General features: G+C 39.6%; 1 protein-coding gene across 1 annotated transcript in view; it reads left to right on the forward strand.

The window, feature by feature from the left end:
• CERS6 (ceramide synthase 6) overlaps positions 1-15,170 on the forward strand; it is a 320,859-nt gene extending 305,689 nt beyond the window's left edge. Inside the window, exons 9-10 of the mRNA XM_079924293.1 lie at positions 6,113-6,269; positions 9,575-15,170. Of these exons, the coding sequence (XP_079780419.1) occupies positions 6,113-6,269; positions 9,575-9,727 (310 nt within the window). The 3' untranslated portion in view covers positions 9,728-15,170. The remainder of the gene's footprint in view (positions 1-6,112; positions 6,270-9,574) is intronic.
• The last annotated feature ends 426 nt before the right edge of the window (positions 15,171-15,596 follow it).

The raw sequence follows: 15,596 nt of genomic DNA on the forward strand, positions 1-15,596 counted from the left end.
CCTGTGCTTCAGTTTCTTCATCTGTGAAATAGACATCATAATACCTACTTTGAAAAAAAATAGAATTTATCACATAGGGTTTATTTCATGAGGATTATGCGTTAGCACATTAAAGCCTGAGCCCAGTTCCTGACACATAAGGCTCAATAAATATTAGCCTAGTGTAAGAATTCTACTATATGGGGATTCTTCTGTATGAGGTGTTGAAAGGATTAAGTAAAACAATGTATATAACGTGTTTGGGCCAGTGCTCAACACATACTAATTACTCAATAAAGAGCAGTTATGGGGACTTCCCTGGCGGTCCAGTGGTTAAGACTTGGCCTTCCAGTGCAGGGGGTACGGGTTTGGTCCCTGGTCGGGGAGCTAAGATCCCACATGCCTTGCAGCCAAAAAGCCAAAACATAAAAAACAAAAGCAATATTGTAACAAATTCAATAAAGCCTTTAAAAATGGTCCACATCAAAAAAACCTTTAAAAAAAGAGCAGTTATTGAGAACCAGACAAGTCTGTTTTAGGGGCACGTAGGCAACAAAGAGGAGGGTTGAAAGTGTAAGTATGTTGGAATCAGGATACAGCCTGAAGGACATGTTCTTCTCTAGGGAAACTCAGGGTGGGAGATGAGGAACATAGAAAGGCAGACCAGGCAGTGGAGGGGTTGGGAACTCAGGCAGACAGACAGCAAATGGGGCACCAAGAGGGCAATGACTCATTTTGAGAAAAACATCCACCCCAGCCAGGAAGTTACTAGTAACAAACTTCCTGTGATATAAGGGATCAGTGTCTAAGTCTGGCCAGGCTGTGACCTAAAAGTAAAAATAAATGAGTTGATCCCCATGTCTTACTCAGATAACAATATGACAGAACTGATATGCCCATTGCTAGAGGAAAGACAGATGGTCCCTCTGTGTTCAAGTTCAGCTTCCTTTCAGGGATAGAGAAGCTACTTCTGTGTCTGCTACAGGCTGCGAATCTATTATTCGAGATAATTAGGCATCCAGGCATTGTGAGCAAGGTTTGCGGCTGTCTAGCAGCCTTGACTACCCAACGCTTGACCAAATTGTTCTTAAGTCTGGAGCTTTTATTACTTTAGAAACACCAGGACAAAGAGCATTGCTTATAACAGTGAAATAATTACCTGACGTTTCTTCTTCAGGTGTTAAGTGTCCATGGTTTCTGTTGAGAGTACATTTTAAATGCTTTTCTGTTACCATCTACTTTAAAATGAGCAAAACATGCCGGTAGATTACGGATAAGCTTTAGGTAGAATCTACTTTTCATTTATGTTTTGTGTAGGTCAAATGAAAGTAAATGCCAGAGAAGCACACACATCCTGAAATATACTGCGGTCTGTCTGGGAAAGCAAAGTCAAGACCATTCCAAAGCTCTGAAGTAAAGAACACCTTAATTTTGACTGTAAACCAAGTTTTCCTTTTTAATCTACCCTCACTGGCATCATGCAGCAGTCCTCAGCGTGAGGCCCTGAACCTGACTCTCCCTGAGAAGCAATCTTGGCTCTCTTTGGATATTTGACATGGATCTAATTATTGTGGTTTTTCTATAGATCATTCCAGAAACACACAACCAAGGCTCAGGTGGAGCTCTTCGGTGGGGGTAGAAGAGGAAGGGACGCAGGCGAAGCTTATGATTACTTGCCATGGCCTTATCGTAAACGTCCACCTGTAACTTCATTCACACAGTGAGAGCACCTAGGCCTCTGTCATCTTTAATAACTCAACCACCATTATATGATCTTGCCTCTAAATCACTGGAATATTTTAAAAGTAAGATATATGGAGCGGAAAGGAAGGATATTTATCTAACTTTGCATACTAAAGATAAACTTTTGAGTTGGCGGTCACGATAAAAATGAAAAAAAAAAAAAAACATTGGTTATAGCTTTTCTGAATGAGACACCAGTGGAGATCTTTTCACACTGTGCTCTATGACAGTAGAAGACTTCTGGACTTCTGAGGTTTAAGGGGCAAGCAGAAGTCACATTGATGCTTGGAGTATGAATGAGTAAAGCCTTAAATATAGTATTAAAATGAGACTACTCTGACTTTGCTTTGCTTAAGAAAAAGTGGCTAAACTTTTGTGCATGAATGTATACATTCCCCTCCTCCTATCCCCACATAGCCTGTATATACATATTTCTGTGATCATCAAACTTAAGATGAAAAATCCATAAAGGGTAAGCCTGAGCAAAAGTAACTATAGGGCAAGTCAAATTAAATTAGGATTCATTAAACAGCCATTAAATAACCCATCAGGGCTAAGCTGTTGGGGTGGTAAGTGGTGCATCTTTACATCACCAGTGGATTGCTTGGAGCTTTGCCCTGCAGGCATCGTTTCTATTGGGAATCACGCAGGAAGAAAGAAGCACCGACGGGAGCCTCTTCATTCCATTGTTGGGGAAGATTCTTAGAAGGGAAGGTGTAACCTGAAGATGGAGTGATTTCTGTGCTGGGACCCAGACTTCGGCAGAAGGTTCTGGCAGAATAGACCTACTTGAGCACGCTTTGTACATGCGTGATGCGCCATCTAGTGGTTAAGTGATCCTAACATTAATGAAAAGGAAAATGGTCTTTTCTGGCCCCTTATGCTTCCAAACTCTCCACCACTTGATTGGAGCAGCAGGAGGTTTGATGCTGTAGGCTATTTTGGGGGAAGAAAAAAATCTATTTTCTTAGAAGCCATATATTGACCCCAAACTAGTGGGGAGGGGGGTAGAAACACTGGTATTATAGTAATTATGCAAGCCAGAGGTTGCATATTGGCAGTGTTTGCCCCAGAGTACTTTTTTCCATTTTAGTTTATTGAGGTGTAATGCGCACAGTGTCGTCCACAAATCTTCATGATACATTTTTACATTTGTAAAATTTTGCATATGTATAATCTGCATAATCACTACCTGAATCAGGATGGAGCATGTTTTCAGCATGCCAGCAGCCTCCCTCCTGTCCTGTCCCCTCAATCCTCCCTCAGAGATACCACTCGTCAGAGCCCTGTCACCATAGATTTGTAATGACATCATTAAAGTATGTACACCTAACCCTAACCTCTGGGAAAGGATAAAATCCTGTAATCACCATTTTAATAGTTTGCCCCAAAGAGGACAGTTTTCTCATCAGAAACATTCTGTGGCTAAACAAAGGCGCCATTTCCTGGGTTTGCTGTTTTTCAGAATCCAAGTGGCATCATGTCTCTCTCCTCAATCTCAATTCCTCACATATTGTTTTCCTTACCAAGCTTCTCACTGAGAGATATAGCTCTTTGGTGCACTGATTGTTTTTTCTCAATTGTCTCTGCAGGCAGCCAAGTCAATTTTCAAAGAAATCCCATTACTTTTGAGTGGCATTTCAGAGGTGCCACTGATTTTCATGGCAAAGCCTGTAAATTCTGATGCAGTGTTTCAGAAATTAATGTGAATATCATGTCACCAGCGACTGCATGACACTCTGTTCATAATAAGCCAAGCAAACTGTAATGGTGAGAAAGGTTCTCAAACTTATAATTCAGCAAAGGCTAATTTATAACGCGTAGCATCACGCAGTCGTGGTTGCCATTTCTACAGGACCCCTTTCTGTTCAAATGAAACTGAATTCCCTCTGAAGGTCAACATGTTTAATATGTCAAGAAGCAGAGCTGGTTCTGAAATAAAATTATTGTAATTATTCCCGAGTTGTCTTGTGCATATCTATTTATTTGATTACTGAACAAACACACAGTCAATCAGCCATCAGGTCCGGCGAGCAAATTACTTCGCAGTGTTTTGCAAGGTGCTGGAGATAGAAAAGCATAAGGTGTGTAAGTCCTCCCTTGCTGTCGTGGAGTTCACCTTTGTTTAGACCTGTTGTCCCGTAGCCTGCAGATTGTGTATAAAGACATGGCTGCCTCTTGGGATAACAAACAAGGCAGGAATATAGGCATTATCCTAACTTATTCCTTTTTATAAATTACTTGTACTTTGTCCTAATTATTTGTCATGGATTTGGAAAAGAGAAGAATATAAAGAAGAAAATACAAAATTCCCTAATCCACCAAAGAAAGAAAGTCTTTAATGGCTTTAATTCCTTCCAATGAATTATAATTCTCTTACTTTTTCTGTGTGTATGTGCAAATATATATTTATTTTATGGAATTGAGATATTATGATTTTTCTCTGTCCTAAGAAACTCTTGAAACATGTTTAATATTGTGAGTGACTTTATAATTTCTGGAATATCTTCATAGTTTTTTAACCACTACCTGTTATTGGAGATTTTGATTGTTTGCTGTTTTTGAAATAGTTACAGAGATTTAATGCCTATTATTTGAAATGAACTCTGACTTTTTACCATACTTAACAGCCAGAGCTACCAGAATAGGGTTAAATAATAATGGTGATGCTGGTTGTTCATGGTTTGTTCCTAATTATAAAGTCAGTAACTCTGGTATTTGTTAAGTATTATGACCACTGCTGAGTTGAGCTGGATAAAAATCATATTAAGTGCTTTAAGTTCCAAGTTTTAAACATCAGCAGTGGAGAATTGAACATTGCCAAATGTCTTTCAGTGCAGGTGGAATAATTAGGTTTGTTCCAATTTGGCCTGTGGACGTGTGATAATTATATTAATAGATTTCCTAATGTTGGTCCCCCTCCACCAGAATGAATACTACTATATCATAGAGTAATATACTTTTAATGAATTGTCAAATTCAGCTCCATACTATTGATTTTAGGATTTTAAATCCATGTGTATTGAGCATTGTTCTTGAGAGATAACTAATATGGTAGGGTTAGAGACACACTCTGTTTGTCTCATTCTGGTCTATGAATGCAGGTTGCTGAAATTGGGCATGGAGAACCTGTTTATGTCTATTATTCATTCTCTGTTTTTTCTTTACCTCTTATCCCACCTCAAATCAATGTGTTTTTTTTTTCCTTTTGTGAATTCACTAAGTACTTTTCTTAACCTCTCTCGAAGCATTCATCACACTCTTATACTAAAATTTTCTGTATATGTGCCTTCTGTTCTTGTATGAGTGGTCTGTGTCTTACATTCAAGAGTTTTCCATCCCTCCCCCTTAGTCACTGAGTATTGTCCACCTAACCTCTCCTGAGGGTCCCGGCAAAGCACTGCAGGGACAGTTGGTGGAAATACACTTCGATGAGTTTTGTCAGTCCACTTAGATCTCCAAACCAGCCCATCACTAAGCTAAGGAGGAAAGCAAGGAAGTGAGAGTAATTCCAAAATTTTGTGGCTACCGTGCTTCTGTGTGGCAGCAGTGTGAGTCCGAAAGGCATGAATCAACTTCCAAAGGCTTAGGAGCAGATACAGCAAGGATGAGAGCCAAGCCCTGAAACCAGCCGTCCTGTATCTGCCCCAGGTGGCTGCTCCATCCTGGTCCTGATGGTGGATAACAGAGGGAACCAATTACTTCAAATACGTTCACCTGCCTCAAGTACATACTCTTAAAACTACGTATATTCATTATATTCTAATAATTTTTTTAAAAAACTCCTTCCAACACTCATCTCGAGACATCACTTCAATATGATATCTTTCAGTTGCCAGTTCTTTCCCAGGGGAAGGCTTACAAAATTCAGGACCCAGTACAGGCTCCCCTACTAGACTATAAACCACTTGAGGACAGGCATTAGGTCTTAAGTATATTCTAACTCACTGTGCTAAGCATATAGTTTAAACTTAACTAGTGTGTCTGGAATTAATTACTCTTTTTTTTTTCCTTGCAATGTAATATTATTAAATGGTATTCCTCACACGTATTTAAAGGCCAAAAGCAACTTCAAGGATGATACAGGCCTTTTAACCAGTAGTGAGAAATAGAATCAATTGAAAACGTAATGAAAATTAACGGGAGAAATGACAACAAAAGTGAATGGGAGCACAAGTACACTATTCAAGCTAGAATCCAAAGGAATGTTATGCCACCAGGGGAATCGTTCCGGTGATGACTCTTCTAAGTACCTTGTCAGCCTTCAGACCATCCTTGCAGGGAGTAGTCAGTGGATATCATTGACTTCGTGCTTCTTTGCAGTAACTAGAGTTCCTTTGAAGGCAAAGTGAAAAGCTGTGTTCAATGATTACTTTCTCCTTTTCCTTAGGGTGTTAAATACCACATTATTTGAAAGTTGGGAGATTGTTGGACCCTACCCTTCCTGGTGGGTTTTTAACCTACTGCTGTTGGTAATACAAGGCTTGAACTGCTTCTGGTCTTACTTGATCGTAAAAATAGCTTGCAAAGCTATTTCAAAAGGCAAGGTAAGATAAAACTCACCCTTTCTAATATGTCCCAGAAAATTATGGTTTTGTGTTCTTCTAATCAACAAGAACATTATTTATTATTTAGAATATCATCAAAACTGTTTTTTCTCCTTCAAGGTTTAGCATAACCTCTTGGAAACACAATACAAACTTGCATTTTCTTCTGTCTAGTTGATTTTTTTACATGTAGCATCGCTTTGCTGAATGATCTGCATTTATAATTTTAGATTCAATGGAGGTATATTATTTGTTGTGTTCCTACTCTCCCTTTCTCTGTCTCCCTTGGTCCTCCTCTGATTATACTTATACCAGACAGAAATTTAATAATTCTTTTATTTTATGAGAAAGGGTTGCTTGATGCAGTATGACCATTTATGACTTTGTCAGTAAAAATTTAGTTAAATCCCTTTGGTTAAAAATGGGCTCATGAAGCTGATTTGAATAAAGGTTCCCAGGCCTCAAGCCCTCTGTGTAGAGCAGTGACTTTTCTGGAACGTTCTCTGTGACATTTTCTTACTTTCATTGTTCGTTCTCTTCCTTCTGCCAACCTGGAAGTCTGGGAAGTGGAACCCTCTACATGTAAGTTTCTCACGCCTCTCTCTCTATGCCAGTCCTGGGTCCCACGTTAGCCCGTTGGAGGGGCACTCTGATGCTTTTGTTTCCATGCATATTGTTCTGTCTAATCTGTTGGCACTGCCTGGAGGCTGTAACCGAGGTGTGGCTCCCACCAGCTGTGAGGGATGCTAGGGACAGCTCAGTTAGTGACCTTTTGTGTGAGCTTTCATTCTGCTAAATTTTGCATGATCCAACGAAGGAGATGGATTTCTTTAATTGATGTTCAACATGTCAGCTAAAAAACAGAAATAGACCAAAGTGAAGTATGAGAAACAGAACTAAGTTGGGGAGAGGATCAACGCGGTCCGGAAGGGAGGCCAGAGCATCGGCTCTTTGCCAGGGCTGCCCTGGGCAGCGGAACAGCACGTGACCGCTTTGTGAGCCCCTTCCGCCGGGGCTTGGGACATCTAGTCACGTACTATGAAGCCAATTCTCCGCATCAGCTCCTATGTAAATACAAAATATTTTTAGCAATGAATTGTTTAAAAGCAAGAGTTCATTTTTTCTCTGTGACCTCGTACTCTTTAAAATGAGCATGTATTTCTATTTTAAAAAACGCTCCTGTTCTCATTTGGATACAAATTAAATCAATGTGCACAATACTGTCAGTATGATAATGGTAACTGAAGATGCAGGGAGGCTGTAGATTAGATGATTTGTGTCCTTATTGCATTGCTATTTCCACCAGATACGCTGTCTTCTCTCTAGTTTACTTCTTCAACTTTATTAGGAGACAGTCAATTTTATTCCAGACCTCAGGCTTCAAAATATCTTAACTGCCTTTGCTGTTCACCTAGGGCAGTAAGATTCATCTTGGCCATGAGTTATGGACTCTACTTTCCTGTGGTTTATTTTGAGATATTCTAAATTGTTCCTTCCTTTGGAGGTAACATAAGTATAGATTTTTTTTCCCAAATGCAATTAAAAATAATCTTACTAAGCATGCAAATGTAAATTAATCGCTCTCTGACACTGGAGTTTTCTTTCCTATTAGCAGCTTAATTTATGACTAATGGATTTCCAAACGTAGTGGAGCTTTTATTCTAACGCTGTCTTTGTGACCCATGTTTTTTTAAGTTAAAGTATCCTTATAATCTAGTCATTTTGGTGTTTCAGTATCTAAATCTTCTTGGAGATGGTCCTTGTGAGTCTCATCTCATCTCAAGGGCCATTGGAGTGAGATCCATTTTTACATATTTACTCAGTCATCTCTGCTTAGGCTGGAGCAGCAGTGCTCAGCTCAGGACTTTCTCCTGTCCCCACCTCACCCCACCCCACCTGACGAAGGTGACGTTCTCCTGCAGTGATTGTGGCTTCTCAAATTGGGAGGGCAGTGGATTCCAGGGTTCTCCGGTTGGGGGTAGCAGTGACAGAGAGGATGAGATGTGGAACCCAGTTCATTCTGAAAAGCTTCCCAGGAGATTCTGCCGACTTCCCAAGCCACCTCTTAGAGAATCATAAGGGACTAGACTGGGAAACTTTCTATGAAGCCACCAGGTCCCTATTGCTACCACCACCCCCCTTAGACAATAAGTAAACAGCACGCAGTTACTCAAAGGTCTTAAGGCCTGTGGGGTAAAAATGTTTACCATGATGTAGACATAGAGTAGGAGGTTCAAACTCTTTCAGTTTTATAAGCAGTAGAGTATTTCTGTAATTTCTTCCTACATTACCTCCTTGTGAGACAGTCTGATTTTTTTTCATCCTTTATGGTAACATATAGATTTATATCCTGGTGCCTTACTCATGACTTGTAGAGTCTGAGTGGAGGAGGGAAGAACCCTGGATGATGGGAGCCAATTCATGATGATCGAGCCAGTAGATTTTCCTTGGGAAATATTTTCAACTAGACCTCACCCAGCAAGTGCCCCAGATGCCTCCTGCTGCGATTAGTTGTTATGTGGTATACAAAACAAAATTTCGACTTAATTCTAGCAGACAAAAAAGAAAAATTAAATCATCAACGAATGCATTAAAAAGCCAAATAAGGGCTTCCCTGGTGGCACAGTGGTTGAGACTTCGCCTGCCGATGCAGGGGACACGGGTTCATGCCCCGGTCCGGGAAGATCCCACATGCCGCGGGGCGGCTGGGCCCGTGAGCCACGGCCGCTGAGCCTGTGCGTCCGGAGCCTATGCTCCGCAACGGGAGAGGCCACAGCAGTGAGAGGCCCACGTACCGCAAAAAAAAAAAAAAAAAAAAAAAAAAAAGCCAAATAAGAATGATGTTTTAGTGAACAGAGCTAGTGAATATCTCCATTAGTGTAGGTAATTAAGAGCTGACTTTAAATGATTCTCAGAGAGAATGTGGTCATCCGAGAATAAATGGATCCATTTGTACCAAATTCCTATAGTGCCATTCCAGCAGTACCATATGCTACTTTGCCAGTAAGAGTGGGGTTCATGGTCTAGTACATTCTCAGTATCCAAAGGCACCTTAAGGAAGTCAACAAAGCTAGCCCCCTGCGATGCCTAAATCCACCTGCATTCCTTGATAACTGACTTAGTCACCCAAATGTCTATCTCCAAAGAAGGGGAACTTATTACTATGGCAATGTTCCTATCCTCTTCGATGTTTTCAATATTTAGATCTGTTTTTCTTCATGTGTGATTGTGCATATACTTCTGAGCATGCCATACCTTAACGGTTCCCTCAGAGCTGGCTGCACTCACCTTCTCGTGTTCCACAGGTGTCCAAGGACGATCGAAGCGATATTGAGTCTAGCTCAGATGAGGAGGACTCGGAACCTCCGGGGAGTAACCCCCATGCCGCGACCACCACCAATGGGACCAGTGGTACCAACGGGTATCTCCTCACTGGCCCTTGCTCCATGGAAGATTAATTACTCAAAACTACAAGTCCCAAATAAAGTGAACTGTTTGTTCCTGGAAGTATTTAATAAGTTGCAAATGCAGTTCCTTTCATAATCTCTCAGCACCAGAAACAAAAATTAGGATTATCAAAGCATTTTGAATAGTGCACTGCCATATGTCCTGTCTGTGAATGAGGAAGAATTACCATTCTGTATATGTAGGCATGCTTTATGTAATTGGCACAAGGGAACAGTATTTGCATTTGTACTGTCTTAGAATATTATTTATTTTTTTGTATTTGTTTGTGAATCTGTGGACAAAAGAGGGTTTCCTCACTCCTTTTTACTCTCTGGGTTCATGACAGTGAGGGAGACGCTCCACCTGCTTCTATCCCTTTCTATTCCCCTAAGCCAGTCCGCTAGGAGCCTTAGCTTAATTGGTCACTTAGAGCAAGCAAATCCCAGCGCAGGATTCTCGTACAGCTCCAAATAGGTTTGCTTTCTTTGCGTTACAGTGCCTGTTTCGAAATGGCCTGTACAGTCTCAGTGAGCTTTGTCCCAGTGTAAAGTTGGAACAGGATGAGCTCAGTTTTGTAATTGTCACTCTTCGTGGTCGATTAGCTGTTGCAATTAAAGAGTGTGGTTATTGGAGGACTTAAAAAATTTGTTTTGTAGTATATTGCTTTGGATTAGATGTCATTTCTTATTCACACAGCCAAGATTTCTTCAGTGAGAATGGCAGCTAGCTGGGGATTAACTTTGGAGGTTACAGAGATTTTTTTATTCTCTGTTACGGGGTCAGTGCGCCGGCTCTGAAGGAAGACTTAAGGTCATGGTTACAAACAAAGAAGTCACTCTTCCTACTGGGAATTTGTCCCATGATCTGAGAATAATACAAAGAGAGCAGCAGATTTCAACCAGGTTTTACCACTACCCCTGTAATTAGCGCCGTCTTTTGCCATGTCATGAAAAAAAGGAGCTAAGTATATGTTGGAACAGATAAAGGAGACTTCCAAGAGTTGGCAAAAGTCACCTCTAATGCAAAGCACTTTACCGCAACCAGCTCTAAAGAAAGCGCCCTATCTAGTATTTGATCTTGATGTTTTTATTTTTCTGAGCAAAATAAAGCCAATGGGAGAAAGACTATTTTACCGTTTGTCTTTTCTCCTTAAACATAACCCATAACATAACAGAATTTCCTGTTACTAGAAACTGAGCAGTGTTACTCTCTAAGTCCTTTTGTTTGCTTCTTTGAAGAACTTGCTCAGTTTCCAGGAATTTTTGTTCAAAGGGAGCTATTTCCAGAAAAAAAACAATAAAAATTCTACTCAGCAATGAGAAAGATTACTGAAAAAATAAGTTTCCATAGTCTCCTACAGGGCAGTGTTATTTATGTATAGATAAGAAAACCACACACATAAACCAAAGATTTTATCTCTTTTCTTGAAACCAACTTTTAGTAAGAGGGAATAAAAAGGTATTATAAATACTTATTTCATAAATCAGAAAGACCATCTTCTAAAAAAAGAGCCCCAAACCACAATGCAGTGATATCAATGTGCAAGTCAGGGCTAGTGAAGGGAACAGCAAAATACTAGCAAGTGCATGTCCTGCCCAAAACCATTCGTATTCAATTCAATTTTTTTAAAAATTGAAATAAAGCTTTGTGCCCACAGTGTGCAACGTGAGTGTTAATACTTCCAAACAAAAACCTCACGCTGTAATGTTAACCCTTTTCCCACCTATTTATAAAATAGTGTGTTTTTGGTATGGTCCATAGTAATGATTGAAGAGCCTTGGAAATATGTCTGCTTGTTTATTGAAGAAACAGTATAACTAACTCTTCTTGTAAAGCCTTATTATTTTATTTCACAGAACAGGGATATGTCTAGGAGTGTAATTTGTGGATGGTCGTATTTGTAAGACCTATCATTAAATACCAAATATACTTGTTAAGTCATCTGAACATCTGCTAAAATGCAGATATATAAAAAGTAAACAGCATGCATGTTATAGCTGAAAATTTTTGAGAAGGTGAAAGTTTCTTATCAGCTAAAATGTGGAACAGAAGAATGACTCGTGCCTTGCTTTAGTGTCTAGAGCAAGTCCCCTGATGGGTGAAATAAACCAGAGAACCACAGTGTGTTCAACTTTGGATCATCTGACACTTTTAGCACAGAAAAATAATTTCAGAATATCAGCTTGTAAATTAAAGGTTTAGAAGATTTGCATGAAATGAAGAAAATTAAGTCTGTCCTTAGCAAAGACATCTGAACAATCTTCTGTTTTTCCCAAAAGTCACTTAGAAGGATTGAGAATTCTCAGAGCCTCTCTGACCAATGGCAGTAACTTAACGCAGTCCTCCGTGTATCTGTGGATTTTTATTTCATTTTACATTTTAAGGCAAAGAGTTCTTTTTGACTAATCAGAATGGTGTTTGTAGGGCTTTTGAGATGAAGAATAATATATCTTGTCTACTGCTCTCCCATGGTGGCCTGATAAGGCTGAGAGAGGAAAATATGTGAGATAGCCTATCTTCTACCTGTGCCAAGCCATAGCTTTGGAAGTGGATTTTGTAAAGTAAACTGTAGGTTTAGTAAGAGTGTTGTTTCCCATTGATTAACTTAGCCTGTCCTGGTCATATTCAAACCTTCCCAAGGTACAAAGAGATATGTAGGAAGGAGTCTAGAAAAGGTAATATCTTATTCTCCAATTCTATAGCTTTTGTAGATTGATTAGAAGGAGAAAAATGTAGAAAATCAAGTAGAATTTGGCCTTGGGTCAATAAATGATATAAAAATATGTGATCTATGTATGTACCTGTATGTTTCTCAAAAAAACGTGATAAAACCAGAATATCACTGACTGGTCCTTATCCATATTTTTTTCATGAAAACCATCTGCCATGTGCAATAGAAACTTCCCACCTCCTTCTCCACTTCCTGTTCATGGCCCCCCGACAGCTGAGAGTGGTAGACTCCTTCAGCCTCTTTGTCTCAGAGCTAAGATCATGGAGGCCCTAAAGTCAGCATCTAAGTAATTCGCATTTCCAAACTAAGTGATACGAATGTTGAGAATGGGGGAGCAACTACTTTGGATTATTAAACTAAGTGTTGGAAAAAATGCACATGATTTCTGCTTCACCCCAGGATTTTATTAACATCCAACTCCTGCTAGGCTGCTAGACAGATGGTATCCTGAGGTACCATCAGATAATGAAATAGGCATCTAACAAAGATGAACTAGGAAAAAAGATAGGCTCTCCAAAGAGAACAAGCAATTGGATGAGAGAAATAACTCTTTAGTGGGATAAAATCAGGTCACCTTTAGCCAAAATGGTGGGTAAATCTCAAAATGTCCAGTTCCATTCCCAAACTTTCCGTTCTGAGTATTGGATGGCGTTTGAATTTGAGCAAACTAAATGCTTGCACCTTGGGTAGAAAGGGCCTGAATCTTCCACTCTATATTTTTCAACCTCATTTATCTGGGCCAAAGTAAAAAATTACATTTCATTCCAAGTTACCTGAGTCTTTACAAAAGAGCTCTTCCAAGAGAACTTTATGGACACCCGTGATTGTTCCCAATCTATTCATGATTTTTGCATTGGTAGTTATTTTTGTCCCCTTCTTGGAGATGTTAATGCCAAAGTTGCCTGAATATTTGAGTATTTTTTTCTTAATTTGAAGTATGAAAAGTATACAGAATAATTCTGAAGGTATTAAATAATTCTCTTTATCAGTATGTGTGATGATATCATTATGTCCAAAGAGGTTTCAAGAAATCCTTTGGAAGTAAGAGGTTAAATGTTTACATTTCATGTGCTATTTGAGATCTTAAGGTTCTAATTAGCTCACTTTTTTTACTTTGTCTTTGGCTCATTCCTGCTTTGTAGATAAATATTAGTAGCCCTGAAATGTTCCTAACGTTAAAATAAGAAAAGATCAAATGAGATCAAAGTCTGCACTTGTGTGCTGTCCACAGAAGGAGTACTGTCAGTCACAAACAGTTCATGCAAAATGCAGCAAGATATTTTTTTAAATGAAGTTATTGTTGTCCCCAGAGCAGGGATAAGTTTCTCTTGGTTAAATGAAATTGTACCATTATCAAATTACCAGATAGTAATTAGCACTGGTTCGCTGTGGCCACATTTTTATTCTTCATTAGTAATAGGCCAGAAAAAGGCCCTGTGGTTTGCATTTGTATGCATGGTCCCCTCCCGTCCCCTAGGGGGCGCTCAGTAGATGCCGAGGAGGCCTGTTCACTGGGCCACTCTATGCTGTTGGAACACCTCTAACGTGCGCTCAGAGGGAGCATACCTGATAATGGTTTTTATGGAGAAAATTGTGTTAGAGAACGTAAAACATCATAAGTAACTGTTAATAAGATCTGTAGACACCCAAAGGAGAACTTTAGTCTTTCCAACGTGAGTTCAACCTGAAGCCTTTGAAAGGAGCACATTACCAAATGGCCACAAGCTGAGACCCCATCCGATCAAAGTCTCTGCAGGCAGACGGCCCATCATATGGTATCTCCACAAGACTAGACAGTCTCAAGATAGCCCAGGAAGCAATGGGAGGGGACCACTAGCCTAGGATCTGTCTTGTTTATCTTTCACTCACATTCCTTTAAGTCTCCTGGGACTCTTAATAAAAGGAAGCCAGAATATTGTCACTTATCTGCTATCAGTTTCCCAATAGCCTTTGGATCAGTTGTGTACCATACTTCCTTCTATGCCTGATTCCATTTTTCCTAAAAAGTATTGTGCCCACGTGAGCCTGTTTTCCTTAACACAAGTCCGTGAAAGCTTGGCTTCCTATTTCGGTATATGTTGCATGGCCTGGAAACCAGGGAACAACAGCTGTTGGTATGATTTCTATGTTAAGTGAAAAATTAGATTTTATAAAGACATCTTTTTTTCTTTTGGATCTACAGTAATTTTTTAAAACTTTCATTGTAAAACTGCTCTTAAAAATGAGGGGTTTTTAAAGATTAGTTGCCAAAGAGAAATTAGCTCTGTAATAGGAATAGTTATGTGGTGATTCTGGAACTTAGAGCTTCATTAATTTAAACATGGAAAACACCCTCCAAGTCTGATTTCCCAAAGTTTCATAAAGCCTCTAAGCTCATGATTTTCATCACCTCTTTACCCACCTGATCAGTTACCTCCATAGCCATTTGGTGTCATGCAAGGGGAAGGTGGTTAGTTTGGGGATTTGATTTTTTTCAACTTGCCGTGAGAAATAGAATAGGTGACAAAACCTTTACTTGTTAAGACAATTCAGCGCTTGAGCATCTCTGTCAGAAATGGAATGATGTACTGTTAGCCAATTAGAATTACTTTATGTATTGTTATTATGTTTTGCTGATTTTTATATGAAAATATAATTATTCATTCTTGATCCCTGGAAGCAATCATTGTAATGAGGATCATTTTACTTTGAAAACACTTTCATAATAAAGATAAGTATTAAGAGTACAGTGTAAATGCCCTTTTCTGTAAGCACTACCGAGCTTGTGTTGGTAATATGTCACATCTTCCTGGACAAGATTTATCCTCACATCATCCTATGAGTTTCTTGTAAGCCTCCTCAAACCCCAGTAGTCGCTATGATTACAAAAAAGGATGTAATATTTATACGTTCCATATAATGTTCTATTTATACGTTATTTTGTCGAGAATTTAGCTAAGCTACTTGATGGTGGTGTTGCCTTAGCAACCATTTTGTTTGCCACGCAGCCTGCAGGGACCGTAACTTGACACTAGCCCCTCATACAGATGCATGTCCTGAATAGCAGCCCAGAGTCACAAGCAAATGTAAGTCCCCGATATATGACTTCAGCCCTTGTGATCAACAGTCTCTCCTGCCTCCCAGTGATGTATGCCTTATGCATCCCTTAG

The sequence above is a fragment of the Stenella coeruleoalba genome, assembly GCF_951394435.1.
Source record: "Stenella coeruleoalba genome assembly, chromosome: 6".
NCBI classification, from domain to species: domain Eukaryota; kingdom Metazoa; phylum Chordata; class Mammalia; order Artiodactyla; family Delphinidae; genus Stenella; species Stenella coeruleoalba.